The following is an 11,872-nucleotide window of genomic DNA, read 5'->3' as shown; positions in this document are numbered from 1 at the left end:
GATGGATTCTGCCACACAGCAGTTCGATCTACATAGCAGTGAGCCAAGAAGTAAATGGGAATCTCGGATGCATCACTCACCTTTCAGGGACGAGTCCCAGTGCTCCGCGGTGGCGGTTCAGGTTGGATGTGCGCTGTGCTGCTACACTTGTGGTACGCGCCCACCAATGTACTTGTGCGTTACTTGTATTGAATCGCAAGTGGCACTCCTACGCCGACTCACCTCCGAGTTGCCTTTCTCCGAAGAATTATGTGATGGTTGTAAGTTGATTGCGTATTCCCCAATGGCCACAATTGTAAAGATATCCATCGCGAAGTTTGTATAGTGCCATGGAGTCAGTCGTAGTCGGCTTCGGTTTCGTCTTGTCATCAAACCCGCGGGCAACAGATCTTTGCAACTTGAATTTCTCGTTTGATTGAAGTGTTACGGTGCCAAGGCGCCAAAGGTTTTGATATTGACGTAACCTTTGCAATGTTCAGGCACTGGCTCGGAGCGCTCAAGTTCGGCTCAGGAGCTCAAGAAGTCGAAAGCAAAGCAAAACAACATGATCATTGCACGGTATATATCCGTGAATTCGTTACAAATGAATGGGTAGTAGAGGTTACGGAGGCTAAGAGCATGGGGTACGAGGTGCAACCTCAGCGCTGTTCAACATTGACCGGCGCACAGCGCCAAAGGGGACACAGCGCGAGACACGTTTGAGCGACTAGAGGCACTGAATGGGATGGCAGAGCGAGCGCGCAGCGCCGACCGTTCTCTGTGCCGTAGGATCAGCGAAGCTACAAGGGTTGACATGGGGGCAACATGGGTTTGTCCGGAGTGAGCGGTACCTGGATGAGAAACGGTCAGTTCTGGGTGCAACGGGCAACATTATACTCCGGCTCACTAGGTGAATGTAGATTGACAGTCAAGTCAATATCCATGTCGAACGATGTTGCCACGTCGCCCGGTCCACACCCTTGTGCAATAAGATACGAGCGAAGACGGGCAACCAGTGCCATATCCTGCACTTCAAACCCAGGCGTGACTTCAACCGCATCATCCCCCAAACCATGTCTCGCTAATCTCCACGCAACACTACGCTGCAGTAGCGTCAAGAACTGCAGATCCGCGTTGAGCCGCTTGGCGATATTTCGCGAACGCTTGCGTATCGACGATGGGGACGATTTGGATTTGGGGGATGGGGAAGATGATCGACTCCGTAATGTTTGAGTTAGGCAAGCATTCGACCGCCGGCGCCGCCATCCGACTTGGGGGGACTGCGCACAAGGCGTGACCGAATCAAAGTCGGAATAAGACATCTCAGCATCAGACTCGCCGAACGACTGAGAGCTTGGAAACGAGATAGCCGAAGATGGAAATGGGATCAAGTTGCTATCGAAAGTGTCGTCTGAAGAAACTGCGGACGAGCTGGAGCCCGAGGAGGCACTCGCAAAAGCCAGCGAGACCGTGCAAGTGGGGGCGGATTTCCTAGATGATGAGGCCAACGGAAATCCAGCCTGCTTTACTCTCGTCGACCCGCGATTCTTCGATTTAGTTGATGGTGAGTTAGTAGAATCGACAAGCGCAGCTCTTGATGTTGGTCGGGCCATGATAGTGAAGGACATTGAAAGACGGCACGATGGAAATAGCTGGGGAGAACGACCGGCGCAAATCACAGCTCTTTGATACTTTGCCGTCAACTTCAGCCTCGAGGAGGTGACGGAAAGGACAAGGCCGTTTGGGGAGCTCGGCATTTATATACGTTGACAAGTGTACCACACGTGATGGATCTGATTGTGCATAGCCACCGAAATAGTGGACTGTGTGCTAGAAACCATTGGGGTGATGCAGCGTGTTGATAAGGTCCGGACCGTGGTTGGGCACTGGAAGATAAATTGCTGGGGTGGATGGAACAAGGGTGAAATCTAGTGGAATTGAGGTTGTATCGCAAAGTATCGAGTCTTTGTGGCTTCTGAGCTCACCTAGTTCAGTCGTAGATACTTGTCTGATCATTTGGTATACATAGAATGGTGGTTGGTTGTGGTCAATGGTGGTTGTGTTGTGGTCAATGCTCAAGTGTAACCTCCGCGATGCCTCATGTATGCCTCACTGACTCCTTGAGGCAAATCGAGTTCAGAGTAACTGCCTAGGATTCGAGCATGCGTGATATGCGGCGCGCAGTTGGCGGTATCTTAATCTGGCTATCAGGGAATCGTCAGCCTTATCAGTAGGGAATTGATCCAATCCCCCCTTGGGTCGCAACTGGGGAAACACCCTGAACCATCGGAGAAGGGGAGTTCGATTGTATGGTTGTTAGAAACCCTCATTTAGCAAGTCACTCACTACATCTAGTTTCTCACAATTCTGCCGTCGACGATCTTCAAAGTCGAGGGCCCCTAGGTTCTTGAATGGGACCCCTGGCAATACCTCAGGAGCTTCTTATGGCGAGGCGAATACACGAACACAATCTAGAGATAACACGGGGGCACAAAGGTACAAAAGAGATATCCTGATACATAGATGAGATCAAAATGCGAGAATCTACTGAATGTCTCTGCACAGAGTCGTGAACGAATGGTACTTTTTCATATCCATTCAAGGTACCAAATCAGCGTTGATGCAAACGGCGAGAGGCATTGCTCTCCAAGTCCATTACACCGTCAGCGGATTCATACCCAGAAAGTCGCCTGGCGATTTTCCCTTTCGGACCTGGAGCAATGACGATTTCATCCTCATCCTCATCATCTTCCGAATCAAAAGGTGTTTCCGGTATCGAAGTCAACGTAGGGCTTTGTTGATTAGGTGAAGAGCCGGGAATCGGGCGTGGTTGATGCTCCAGCGCTTTTTCAGGAATCTACATCGGCGACGTGACCAAAGGATCCAGTAGGACAATACGATCCACGGTCAGAATAGTGAGTAGAAAAGCTGCAGAAGGCTTACAGGCAAGCGCACAAGATACGCAAAGAATGTCGCGACAGACGCAAAGATGAAGACTTGTTTCAAACTTATAGCATACGCATCTCGGGCGGTCCGTTGCATCTCTGGCGGCAAACTGCCCACGAGTTTTGCCGAGTGCCGGATCTTCGTGATCCACTGTCCCCCAAACAAAATATTAGGACGTGGCGACGTGGATGAATTCGATGACATGCCTCCTCTGCGTTCGGGCCGGTGATTCTGGCGCGAAGTTCGCTGTCCAGACGCTGCTGAAAAATGGCCGATGATATAGCGACCCCGCCAACTTGACCTAGAGTCGCGTTTAAGCAGCATGTCAAGGGAGAGGAGTTAAGGACATACCAATGCCTCGGAAAAGCTGACCAAAACCAGTACCGATGGCCATCTGGGATTCTGTGGACAGCGATCAGAGCATGCTTCCGAAATAAAACTAGAGGGAGCTACCGGGGAGATGAGCCAGCAGTGCAACTGTTAGTGACTCGGGGGTCAGTATCATTCTAAGACGGAAAAGGTGAAAACGCACTGAGCATCGTTTGAAGCACTACAGCATTGCCAAAGCCAAGGGGAATCTGTTGCATTCAATGTGTTATTCGGTTGGACAAAGTAATGCGGTGCATGTGAGACGAACAATGCTCAGCCATAATTGTAGAGGACCGGAAGATTCCCGCATTCTGGTAATGAGTACAGTTGCGATGAATGGACATGCGCCGAATGTGATATTGATAAACTTGTATCTGCCGGTACGATGCATCCACCATCCGGCGAACATCGATCCGATAGACATTGATATGCTGTTCGGAAACAGGTGAAGGCCTGCAATGGAGCACACGGCCACAAGTTAGCGGGCAGCATATCAAACAGCAAGAGCAGACTGACCTGCGGTCGATGCGCTCGTTAACATCACGGTTTGGAACCACATGGGGAAGAAATACATGACAGAGAAGTTACATGTGGCGACTAGGAAGTTGCTCATTCCGACAAGAACAGGTATCCTTTGCCGCAGTAACGACGGTGCCAATACAGGCTCTGGAGCGATAAAAAGCTCCACTACGAGGAAAAGTACAGCGAAGACACCAGCGACAACCACGGACGTCATGACACTGGGGTCCGACCACTGTAGAACATATCAGTCAGTACGTCGCCGCAATCATTTAGTTTAAAGCATACGGGTAGCCCTTCGTTATACTTTGTGGCCAAGAAGAACAGGAGGGAGCCAACCTAGTGTCATTTTAAGTAGAATTCGGCATGAAAGCACGAGGCCACATACCGTCACGAGAAGGGTCAGGCTACCTCCGTAGTCTATACGTCTAAGAACCTCTTTTGCGCTTCTGCTTTTACCCTGTTGGTCGAGGTCAGCTAGAGTCCGATCCTCGGAAAGGTACCTACAGGCGTAGTATAGTTGAGATTGAAAGACGTCAATGCGAAGGCCAGCATGAATATGGGGATCTGTATTAAGAAAGCTGCTCTCCACCCGAGCCTGTTGCAATGAATTAAAATCATCCATCAACTATATTGTAGAAGTTTAGAATCACCAATCGGTAATGATTCCACCGAATGGCCCGCCCAGCCCCATGCCTAGCTAGCGCTCGATTAAGGGAAGGTATCAAAGACACAGAAGAACGAGCTTACGCCATTGAACACGCTGGCAACACCTTGAGCCAGTCCCCGGGACTACTCGCAGATGAATAACTGCGTCTACAAACTCAAATGACGACAACTTACCCTCATGCTATACATGTCGCTAATCACAATTCTGAGCCAGAATAAGCTCGATCAATACCGATGCATGAGCAAACCTCACGTACGAAGAAGTGGTAAAAATACCACCACCACCTATTCCGGAGATCTACGCAACAATGATGAGAGTGGCGCCATCGTTGTAACTCCCAGGACGTACGAATCTAGCTGCAATGAGCATCTCCATATTGGTTGATAGCCCACATGCTAGAGTTCCCAGACAAGCAAACAAAACAGCCGTCTGGTTCGCGCCTTTACGGCCAAGCACGTTGCACAAACGACCATACAGAGGTGTGAATGTACAAGTAGCGAGAAGGTACCTAATTCCGTCGAGCAACGATCAACGGGAATACGGAAAATTTGAGCCGTGCTCACGAAGTGCCAAGCCAACTTGCTTGGTTTGACTTGTTAAAGTCCGATGATATTGACGGTAGCACTATACGGACACGGTGATAGCTTGGTGGCTACTCTCACAGGCTTCGGATCTGATGCTTACTTGTAGGAACAAGCGTTCCTGTTTCATCCCTACTATGCACCAGCAATCATAGAGAAGCAGTAGACCATGGGCTTACCATTCAACGACTACGACCCTTATTAGCCCCAATGTGACGGATGTCAGAGTCAAGAACATGCACGCACCGAGAGGAAAGTCGCTGTCCAGATCCCGGCCAAAATGGCATAGCGTGTGGATCTTGTAATCTCTAAGGGTCCCAAGCGCCGGGGGCCTTTGTACGCATCCCCGTCCTCGTTTTGAAGCAGCGGCTCGTGGACCGACGACGACATGGGAGACAAGTAGTGAAATGTTCAGGCTCCGAGTTACGGCCGAACGGTTGCGGCATTTCTCCAACTTCTTGCAGCAAACAACACCAAATCCTGCGCCACAATCTGCATTACATACTTCTCATCCTTGTGCGACATCCCACAGCAGGCCACTGCGGACGCCCCCTCCCGTATTAAACCAGGGTGGTATACAACTAAAAAGCATTGTACCCTCGAGACATCCGAATTGAGACCAGACCTCCGTATTGCTTCCAGTGACTGTCAGCGCCCCACCAATCAATTAGAGGTCTAGGTTGGGCCATTCGCCTATCTTGCTTCGCGAAAAGCGATTGAATTAACTCGACGTATGCACACCGTGAGCGATCACACGAATCTGCTGAGGAAATGCGAACTCGGCTTACAAAAATATACATTCTACACACGGCAAAGCATACTTTGAGGTATGTACATAATGGAATCATAGGATTAATCCTGATAATCTAACTAACGCATGCCTTCTTACTGATGATCGCCTTAAGTTGATGCTGTTCGATACGTCAACGGTGATCCTACCTGTCCCAGTGCCTGCATAGCTTCTTCGATTCGTCGTTATGGATGCACCGATGACTTCTGTCTCTTCTGTCTGATTTCCCTGCCAAGCAAAGCGTCAGCTCTGAGCGAAGAACATTGTAAAGAGGTAGTAGGTACCTGTCGCTGAACCCAAAATGCATGGTCCCCCGATGCTATGCAGGGACACGCATCACTTGAAGGGTCCATGAAACGCAGTCTCGTTCGCCGTCCTAGAAATTATATGTTGGAGCATGACAGCGAATCCTGGGGATGGTCTCTAGCAGTTATCTCTCGACTTCGACGGCTGACATCCAACCACCCTGAATAAGTCCTCGATTTTGGGTATCGAGTTTCAATTTTTACCGTTTAGACGATGCTCAATTACGGGCTTCCTAGGCAGGAAATGACTCGCGTCAAATAAGCTTGCGTACCACCGAAGTGAACATACATTACATGAGACTTGCGCTGCGCCTCGATGTTCCTTGCAACGGCGCACGCCAACCTGGCACATGTTCTGTAGGACGGGAAATTAAATGATCAGAATTCCCCTAAAGAATGGGAACGGGGACGACATCTCACCAGGAGTTGCTGTAGAACGGGTTGATGATTGCGATGTCGAGATCATGCGTTCGCGGCGGCGTTCCTGTAGCCCTGTCGTTGATCTACCCTAAGTATTCCAGTGCACACGCCCTTTACTGCCTATTCTATCCGCCAATTATTGATGTGAGCTTGAGACGACGATCAGCGGCGCTGCGGCAGTGGGGTATTCAGCACCGGCTGACCCCGAATTCATCCCAGCGGGCCTCACCTTCTAACTATATACCTTCGATTTCATTCCAGAACGTATCCTGCAGGTTGCGGCGCAAGCTTACGGTTAAGAAGTACATCTGATTCATTTCGGCATAGATAGACAGTTCTACAGAAGTTTACAACGGTTTCACTAATCTGCCAACACGCGCGTTTCCTCAGCCAAAGATTGATGGAGGGTTAGGGAAAGATCATCTGGGTGAATAGAAGTTACGAAGGAAATGAAACAAAAGATGAACTGGAGGCAGGTGGCGTGTTGGTCGTCTAGCGGCGCTTGGCACCACCAAGGCAGGCAGGGCACAGGCCGTCGATGTTAGGAGCTGGGATGAAGATTGAGCCAAATACGATTCATATATCATCTAAAGGTCTCACAGTATTGTTCGGGGTACCCACGGCTACGCGGAAGAGTGGTCAGTATGCTTTGATCGCGTCAAAGAAGCGAGCAGTGACATACTATTGGATACAGGTCTTGGTGCAGGCCGGGGGCTGGCAGGAGCTCGGATGATACGGGCTAAACTTGCACCGAGGGCTATCGCATTGGTTCTGGCGAGTAGTCAGCGTAAGAAGCGAACTCGCGGAAGCCACTGACGAGTTGATCAGGCTGACCATCGGATCAATTAGTACGGCGTAGTTAGAAGCTATACGAAGCTACCCACCAAAGTCTGGGAGTGGCCGCACTTGAGGTAGACGTTGCGAACCCTGGAGATAATCGGTACGATGAGTGCTGCCGAAGAATGCAGAGGGAGAAGAGCCATACTGGCGCCAGCGACACATCCTATATAATTGAGTGTTGGCTTGGAGAACCCGAGAAGGCTGAGTGTGTGAGGCGAATGGGTAGCCTATCAAAGCAGTTGGCTGGTGGCTACTCCATCCAAGACCCTTCGCCTTTTAAACCGAGACTGGGGTAGCGGCCGAAGAGACCTGTGGATGTCGTAGCGCATTCAGTACTGCTACCCTGGGACACTCATTTGGTATGCATTAGGTTTAGCTATGGTTTGGCTGTTCCTGGAGATATAGTATTAATGTATCATTCAGTTCATTGATCCATCCGGTACACTTACCATGCGTCGAGAAGAAACCGCCGGCAGTTGTTGTAGCTTGGAGATTAGATCAGTGGGTCGATCTTGATGCATGCTTTATTCGTTACGTCAAGGAGACCCTCCCTGCGGTGCTTCAGCTTCTGCATTATTTCCGACTACAGCAAGTCTGACGCGGGTGTATCGCATCCATCAGTGAATTCTGCCAAAGGTCAATAACAGGCATGCCAGTGCCTTTGAGCCGGTCGGCCGCGGGGAATGTTGCAATCGTAGTAAGTCCCAAGCGCATGCCAAATGCGACTGAGTTCACGAAGACGGTGAGCTGGTCTATCTCTCCTAAGAGCCCATAGTGTCCACGCAAGTCTTGCTCAAATCCCAGGCGCTTAGCCCTGCGGCCTGAGTCAGCAATTGCCCGTGAGTACTTGAGTTACTACCTTCCGTTCCGTCTCGGCGTTTAGTCTCACTGCACCGACCCACGGTCAACGTGCTCACTCAGCTGGATGCCTCAAGACGCAGGGCATGGGAAGCGTCGCAAGCATTTTGTAGAGGACAAAGCAAGTTTGTAACACGAAATCTCCATTAGTGGTTCTAATGTTCTCCTCTTCTCTTCCCTCATCGATCGTTTTAGTCGGAGGCATTGCGATTGGCAGAAGCGATTGGAGGAGCACAGGAGGAAAAGGCTCAAATCAAGGCCGAAAAGCGACATCAAGTACGTAACATTGATCCTGGTCTGTGCCATACACACCACCTCAACTTATTTTCTTGGGCACCACCCGCAATCTGCATGGCGACAGGAATCTCGCCCAAATCGTACTCGCCGTGTACAAGCATCTACAGCTAAAGTGAAGCTAGTATGTGACTCCATCACCTCGCAGCTATGATTGATGAATCAAGCTGACTGGATGACGTTGCTGCAGAAAGAAACCAAGGCACTAATAGCTGCAAGACAGGCTCAGATCAAGAAGCACAAAGCGAAACAACGCAAACAAGCTAAAGACGGGGCTCTGTCAGAGATTGCTCCACCAACAACGCCGTCCACAAAGAAAAAAGTATCATTTGCCTGACGAGTATGTATGTTGCGTCCTCGGATAAAAGTACAGATTTGATTAATTCCGTTATCTGATTGTTTGACAGTCCGTCCGTTGTTCCTATTTACTGTTATCTTGACCTATCAGTGTAATGAGCTATACACTGATCGGCGCTCTGAAGTTTGATATGTTTTTGCTCCACAACCCAAGACTCCCAGGATGGTCACATAGCTCTTACCGGATCAACCTAACATTCCTTGGATCCAGGACCGCGATACTAGGAAGTGCAAGCAATTGGGGATACTGACGATTATGCTTTTGTACGTTGCTTAACAGTTGACTACATTCACCAACGGGCGCATACGCGTCGTGAATACGCACATGCGCAATCAAGTAATTTCCGTGCGACAAATGACATCCTGTCAATGAACGGAAAAACTAACCAACAATCGTTTAATTACCAAAAAATGAACTCTTTCCATAGTTGTATGTAGAGCGTCAATCTTTGAAAAACACAACAATGGTACTAATGTCAGGCCTGCGGATGGGTTCAGGCGTGATGGTCGATACTGACAGACTGAACGGGAGAAAACATACCTCAACCGCGCAGCAAACGGTGGAAAAACACTCAACAACGCATCTGTAAGATCTCTATCTGCTCCACCCAGGGCATTTCGAGCTAAATGGGTGGCTGCATTGTCATCGACGGCGATAAATTTCTTTTCCGTTCGCCAACGCGAGTACATGGATGTGTCATCTTCGCGTAGCCTGATGGGGAGTTGATCTCGGCGGATGATACGAGCTTGTCCTTCATCATCATTTTGCCCATCACCAGGGGGTCGTAGGATATTGTCTTCGTCGAATGGGTTTGATTGACTTTCAAGCCATACCCCGACCAACCCCACGGCTTCCTCGTTGGTGAGTGACTTCCACAGACCGCTCGAGCCCATTATGAGAAAATCGCCCGGTTGTACTTCGAAGGTCGTGACTTCGGGTTCTGCGGTGATGTATGGTGGCGTCTTTGCACCGGGTAGCGGTCTATCGCCGAAATAGTCCTCGTGAAGGCGTTGCTGAACATCATTGCTCCATTTCAAGGCGGCATCACCGAACGAACGGAGAGTAGTCGCCCGGCCTAGCAAACGATTGTCGACCATCAAATTCTCGTTCGGGTGCAATCCACGGAGGCGAGATAGCTCAGCCTGATTGTTCGTGTCTTGCTCCGTAGTTAAGACATGAACATTGTATACAGCACGACCGCTGTGGCGACCAATGTTCCGACCAAGAACAGCTCGTGAGTCGCCAGTCAGACCGACCTTGAGGAGACGAGTATCGGAATCGTAAAGCATAACTAAAGCTGATGACGTAGATTGAGCAACCTCAAGCATACTCACGGCGTGACTGCGGGATGGGTTTGAAGGAAGGGCTTCCACAGGGGACTCGACGACGTTCCGGTCAACCTCAAGAAAGGCTTCTATGAATGATTTGTCCAGTGCGTTCGTGAGAGGTTCGTTCGGTGGCGCATCTATCGTAGAGTATTCTAATGGCATATGTTGATCAGGTTGAGCAGTGTATTTGGTATAGACTGACAAGAGGGAATCGAGAATGGTGGAAAGGAGCACTCGTCCAAGGTAATTGCTGGTATGGGGTCCATTGCGCCCGTCGTAGAGCCCGAATAATGTCCAAGAATTTCCTGTGCTGAGTTTTATCGAATTTATCGCGAGCTCGCTGCATTTGATTGACTCGCTGTGATTATTTGAATCAAGGTTTCATAGTAAAATAAGAATGAAACTCACCAGGGAACCGATATGTCATCAAATCGAGCGATACCAGTGTCCCCTTTAATAACGCCACTGCCCTCGTACTTTCTCAATACACTGTCGGCTTTCGAGGAGGGGGGTTCTTCTGAGGGTGTTCTGTACCGCGATGCCGCATCAGAGATCAGTCTTCGAAGCAGTGGCTCGGGGGCGTCGTCGCCGTGCTCTATTTCATCATCCGCGTATATGGTACGCACGCCAGATAGTATCACTCCCAGAAAGCCAACGGCAGAACCTAGTTGACGAGCATTTCTGCGAGCTGTGGCGGGTCCAAGGAGACGGCTGAGCATCGACTATTCTTCGTTTCAATTTCCAGAGATTTAGAAGCAGTTCAGCGGCCTCGCTGACTGAAGCAGCACTGAGGTCGTTTGGAGCGCTAATCAAGCGCTAATTGCTTCGGGAGAACAACCATGTTGTCCACGTGCAGGTGCGCCACTGAGTTGGCTTCCCTACGGTCGGCGGTCGTCCAAGTTCCACAAGACATTTCATTGCCAACGGAAGAAAATGAACACAAAGAGAATGTAGAGCCAGAATATGCGTCCACTCGGCACAATTGAAGGCTCGGGTCAACGACCGGCTCGAGCAAACGCGACACCGCACTTTTGGGGGGTTACCGTTGGCCAGTCACTAATGCTGCGTAGCATCTGATGGTTGTAGAGTTACTACTCAAGGATGGACAATACTTATCCGCTGTCTTCTTGGCTGGCTTGTGTCAGCGACGCCCTGGTGACGCACCCTTCCCGCGGCCAGGCATTTTTTTAACACGTCAGTGGGCGTCGTTTTTCATCTAGAATTGGTGGCTTGGGACGCTTCGTGCCAATCCAATTCCTTCGTGGTAGGTATGTTTTTTAGAGAAAAGATTAGATTGCGAACTGTACTGATTGGTGAAATGAACTCGAGGACTGATGTCACCTGGTCATCCCGCTGTAAATCCGTGGACCATATGGCTCGCAATCAAAGAATAAGCCTAACCGTCCTAACCGTCCTTGATAATCGTATCTCTACGACGTTTCCTCGCGCGCTTTCTCCAAGATGAGGAAACCCCACATGCAAAAGCGATATGTCTGTCAGGCACGGCTATTTTCGAGTGGTTTGCCCTCATCGTTGGATCACCGGCACCCAATATCTCTCTGAAGGCTTATGGCACGCCTGTCACTCTTCTCCTATATCTATGGGGAACGGTGCA

General features: G+C 49.9%; 6 protein-coding genes across 6 annotated transcripts; 1 reads left to right on the top strand and 5 right to left on the bottom strand.

The window, feature by feature from the left end:
• Positions 1-648: 648 nt before the first annotated feature.
• PC9H_001726 (uncharacterized protein) lies at positions 649-1,736 on the bottom strand (the record flags this gene model as incomplete). The annotated part of the gene is made up of 2 exons (XM_036771375.1): positions 649-830; positions 887-1,736. The coding sequence occupies 2 exons, from the start codon at positions 1,734-1,736 to the stop codon at positions 649-651; spliced, it is 1,032 nt and encodes a 343-aa protein (XP_036637220.1).
• An 854-nt stretch (positions 1,737-2,590) lies between these two features.
• PC9H_001725 (uncharacterized protein) lies at positions 2,591-4,858 on the bottom strand (the record flags this gene model as incomplete). The annotated part of the gene is made up of 16 exons (XM_036771374.1): positions 2,591-2,836; positions 2,923-3,075; positions 3,132-3,226; positions 3,277-3,327; positions 3,379-3,402; positions 3,458-3,503; positions 3,563-3,747; positions 3,811-4,048; positions 4,102-4,152; positions 4,202-4,273; positions 4,321-4,411; positions 4,467-4,513; positions 4,564-4,605; positions 4,657-4,687; positions 4,740-4,780; positions 4,832-4,858. The coding sequence occupies 16 exons, from the start codon at positions 4,856-4,858 to the stop codon at positions 2,591-2,593; spliced, it is 1,440 nt and encodes a 479-aa protein (XP_036637219.1).
• A 341-nt stretch (positions 4,859-5,199) lies between these two features.
• On the bottom strand, positions 5,200-5,454 carry PC9H_001724 (uncharacterized protein; the record flags this gene model as incomplete). Its single annotated transcript, XM_036771373.1, has 2 exons — positions 5,200-5,253; positions 5,311-5,454. The coding sequence occupies 2 exons, from the start codon at positions 5,452-5,454 to the stop codon at positions 5,200-5,202; spliced, it is 198 nt and encodes a 65-aa protein (XP_036637218.1).
• A 1,617-nt stretch (positions 5,455-7,071) lies between these two features.
• Positions 7,072-7,562, bottom strand: PC9H_001723 (uncharacterized protein; the record flags this gene model as incomplete). The annotated part of the gene is made up of 5 exons (XM_036771372.1): positions 7,072-7,127; positions 7,180-7,202; positions 7,262-7,350; positions 7,397-7,408; positions 7,464-7,562. The coding sequence occupies 5 exons, from the start codon at positions 7,560-7,562 to the stop codon at positions 7,072-7,074; spliced, it is 279 nt and encodes a 92-aa protein (XP_036637217.1).
• A 506-nt stretch (positions 7,563-8,068) lies between these two features.
• Positions 8,069-8,908, top strand: PC9H_001722 (uncharacterized protein; the record flags this gene model as incomplete). The annotated part of the gene is made up of 5 exons (XM_036771371.1): positions 8,069-8,161; positions 8,232-8,258; positions 8,473-8,553; positions 8,639-8,695; positions 8,762-8,908. 5 exons carry the CDS (start codon positions 8,069-8,071, stop codon positions 8,906-8,908), a joined length of 405 nt encoding a protein of 134 aa, XP_036637216.1.
• A 462-nt stretch (positions 8,909-9,370) lies between these two features.
• PC9H_001721 (uncharacterized protein) lies at positions 9,371-10,976 on the bottom strand (the record flags this gene model as incomplete). The annotated part of the gene is made up of 3 exons (XM_036771370.1): positions 9,371-9,410; positions 9,470-10,615; positions 10,666-10,976. The coding sequence occupies 3 exons, from the start codon at positions 10,974-10,976 to the stop codon at positions 9,371-9,373; spliced, it is 1,497 nt and encodes a 498-aa protein (XP_036637215.1).
• Positions 10,977-11,872: the final 896 nt, after the last annotated feature.

This window comes from Pleurotus ostreatus, assembly GCF_014466165.1.
Source record: "Pleurotus ostreatus strain PC9 chromosome Unknown scaffold_1, whole genome shotgun sequence".
Lineage (NCBI taxonomy): Eukaryota > Fungi > Basidiomycota > Agaricomycetes > Agaricales > Pleurotaceae > Pleurotus > Pleurotus ostreatus.
Note: the sequence above shows the minus strand (reverse complement) of the source record. Positions and strands in the feature narration are given on the sequence as shown.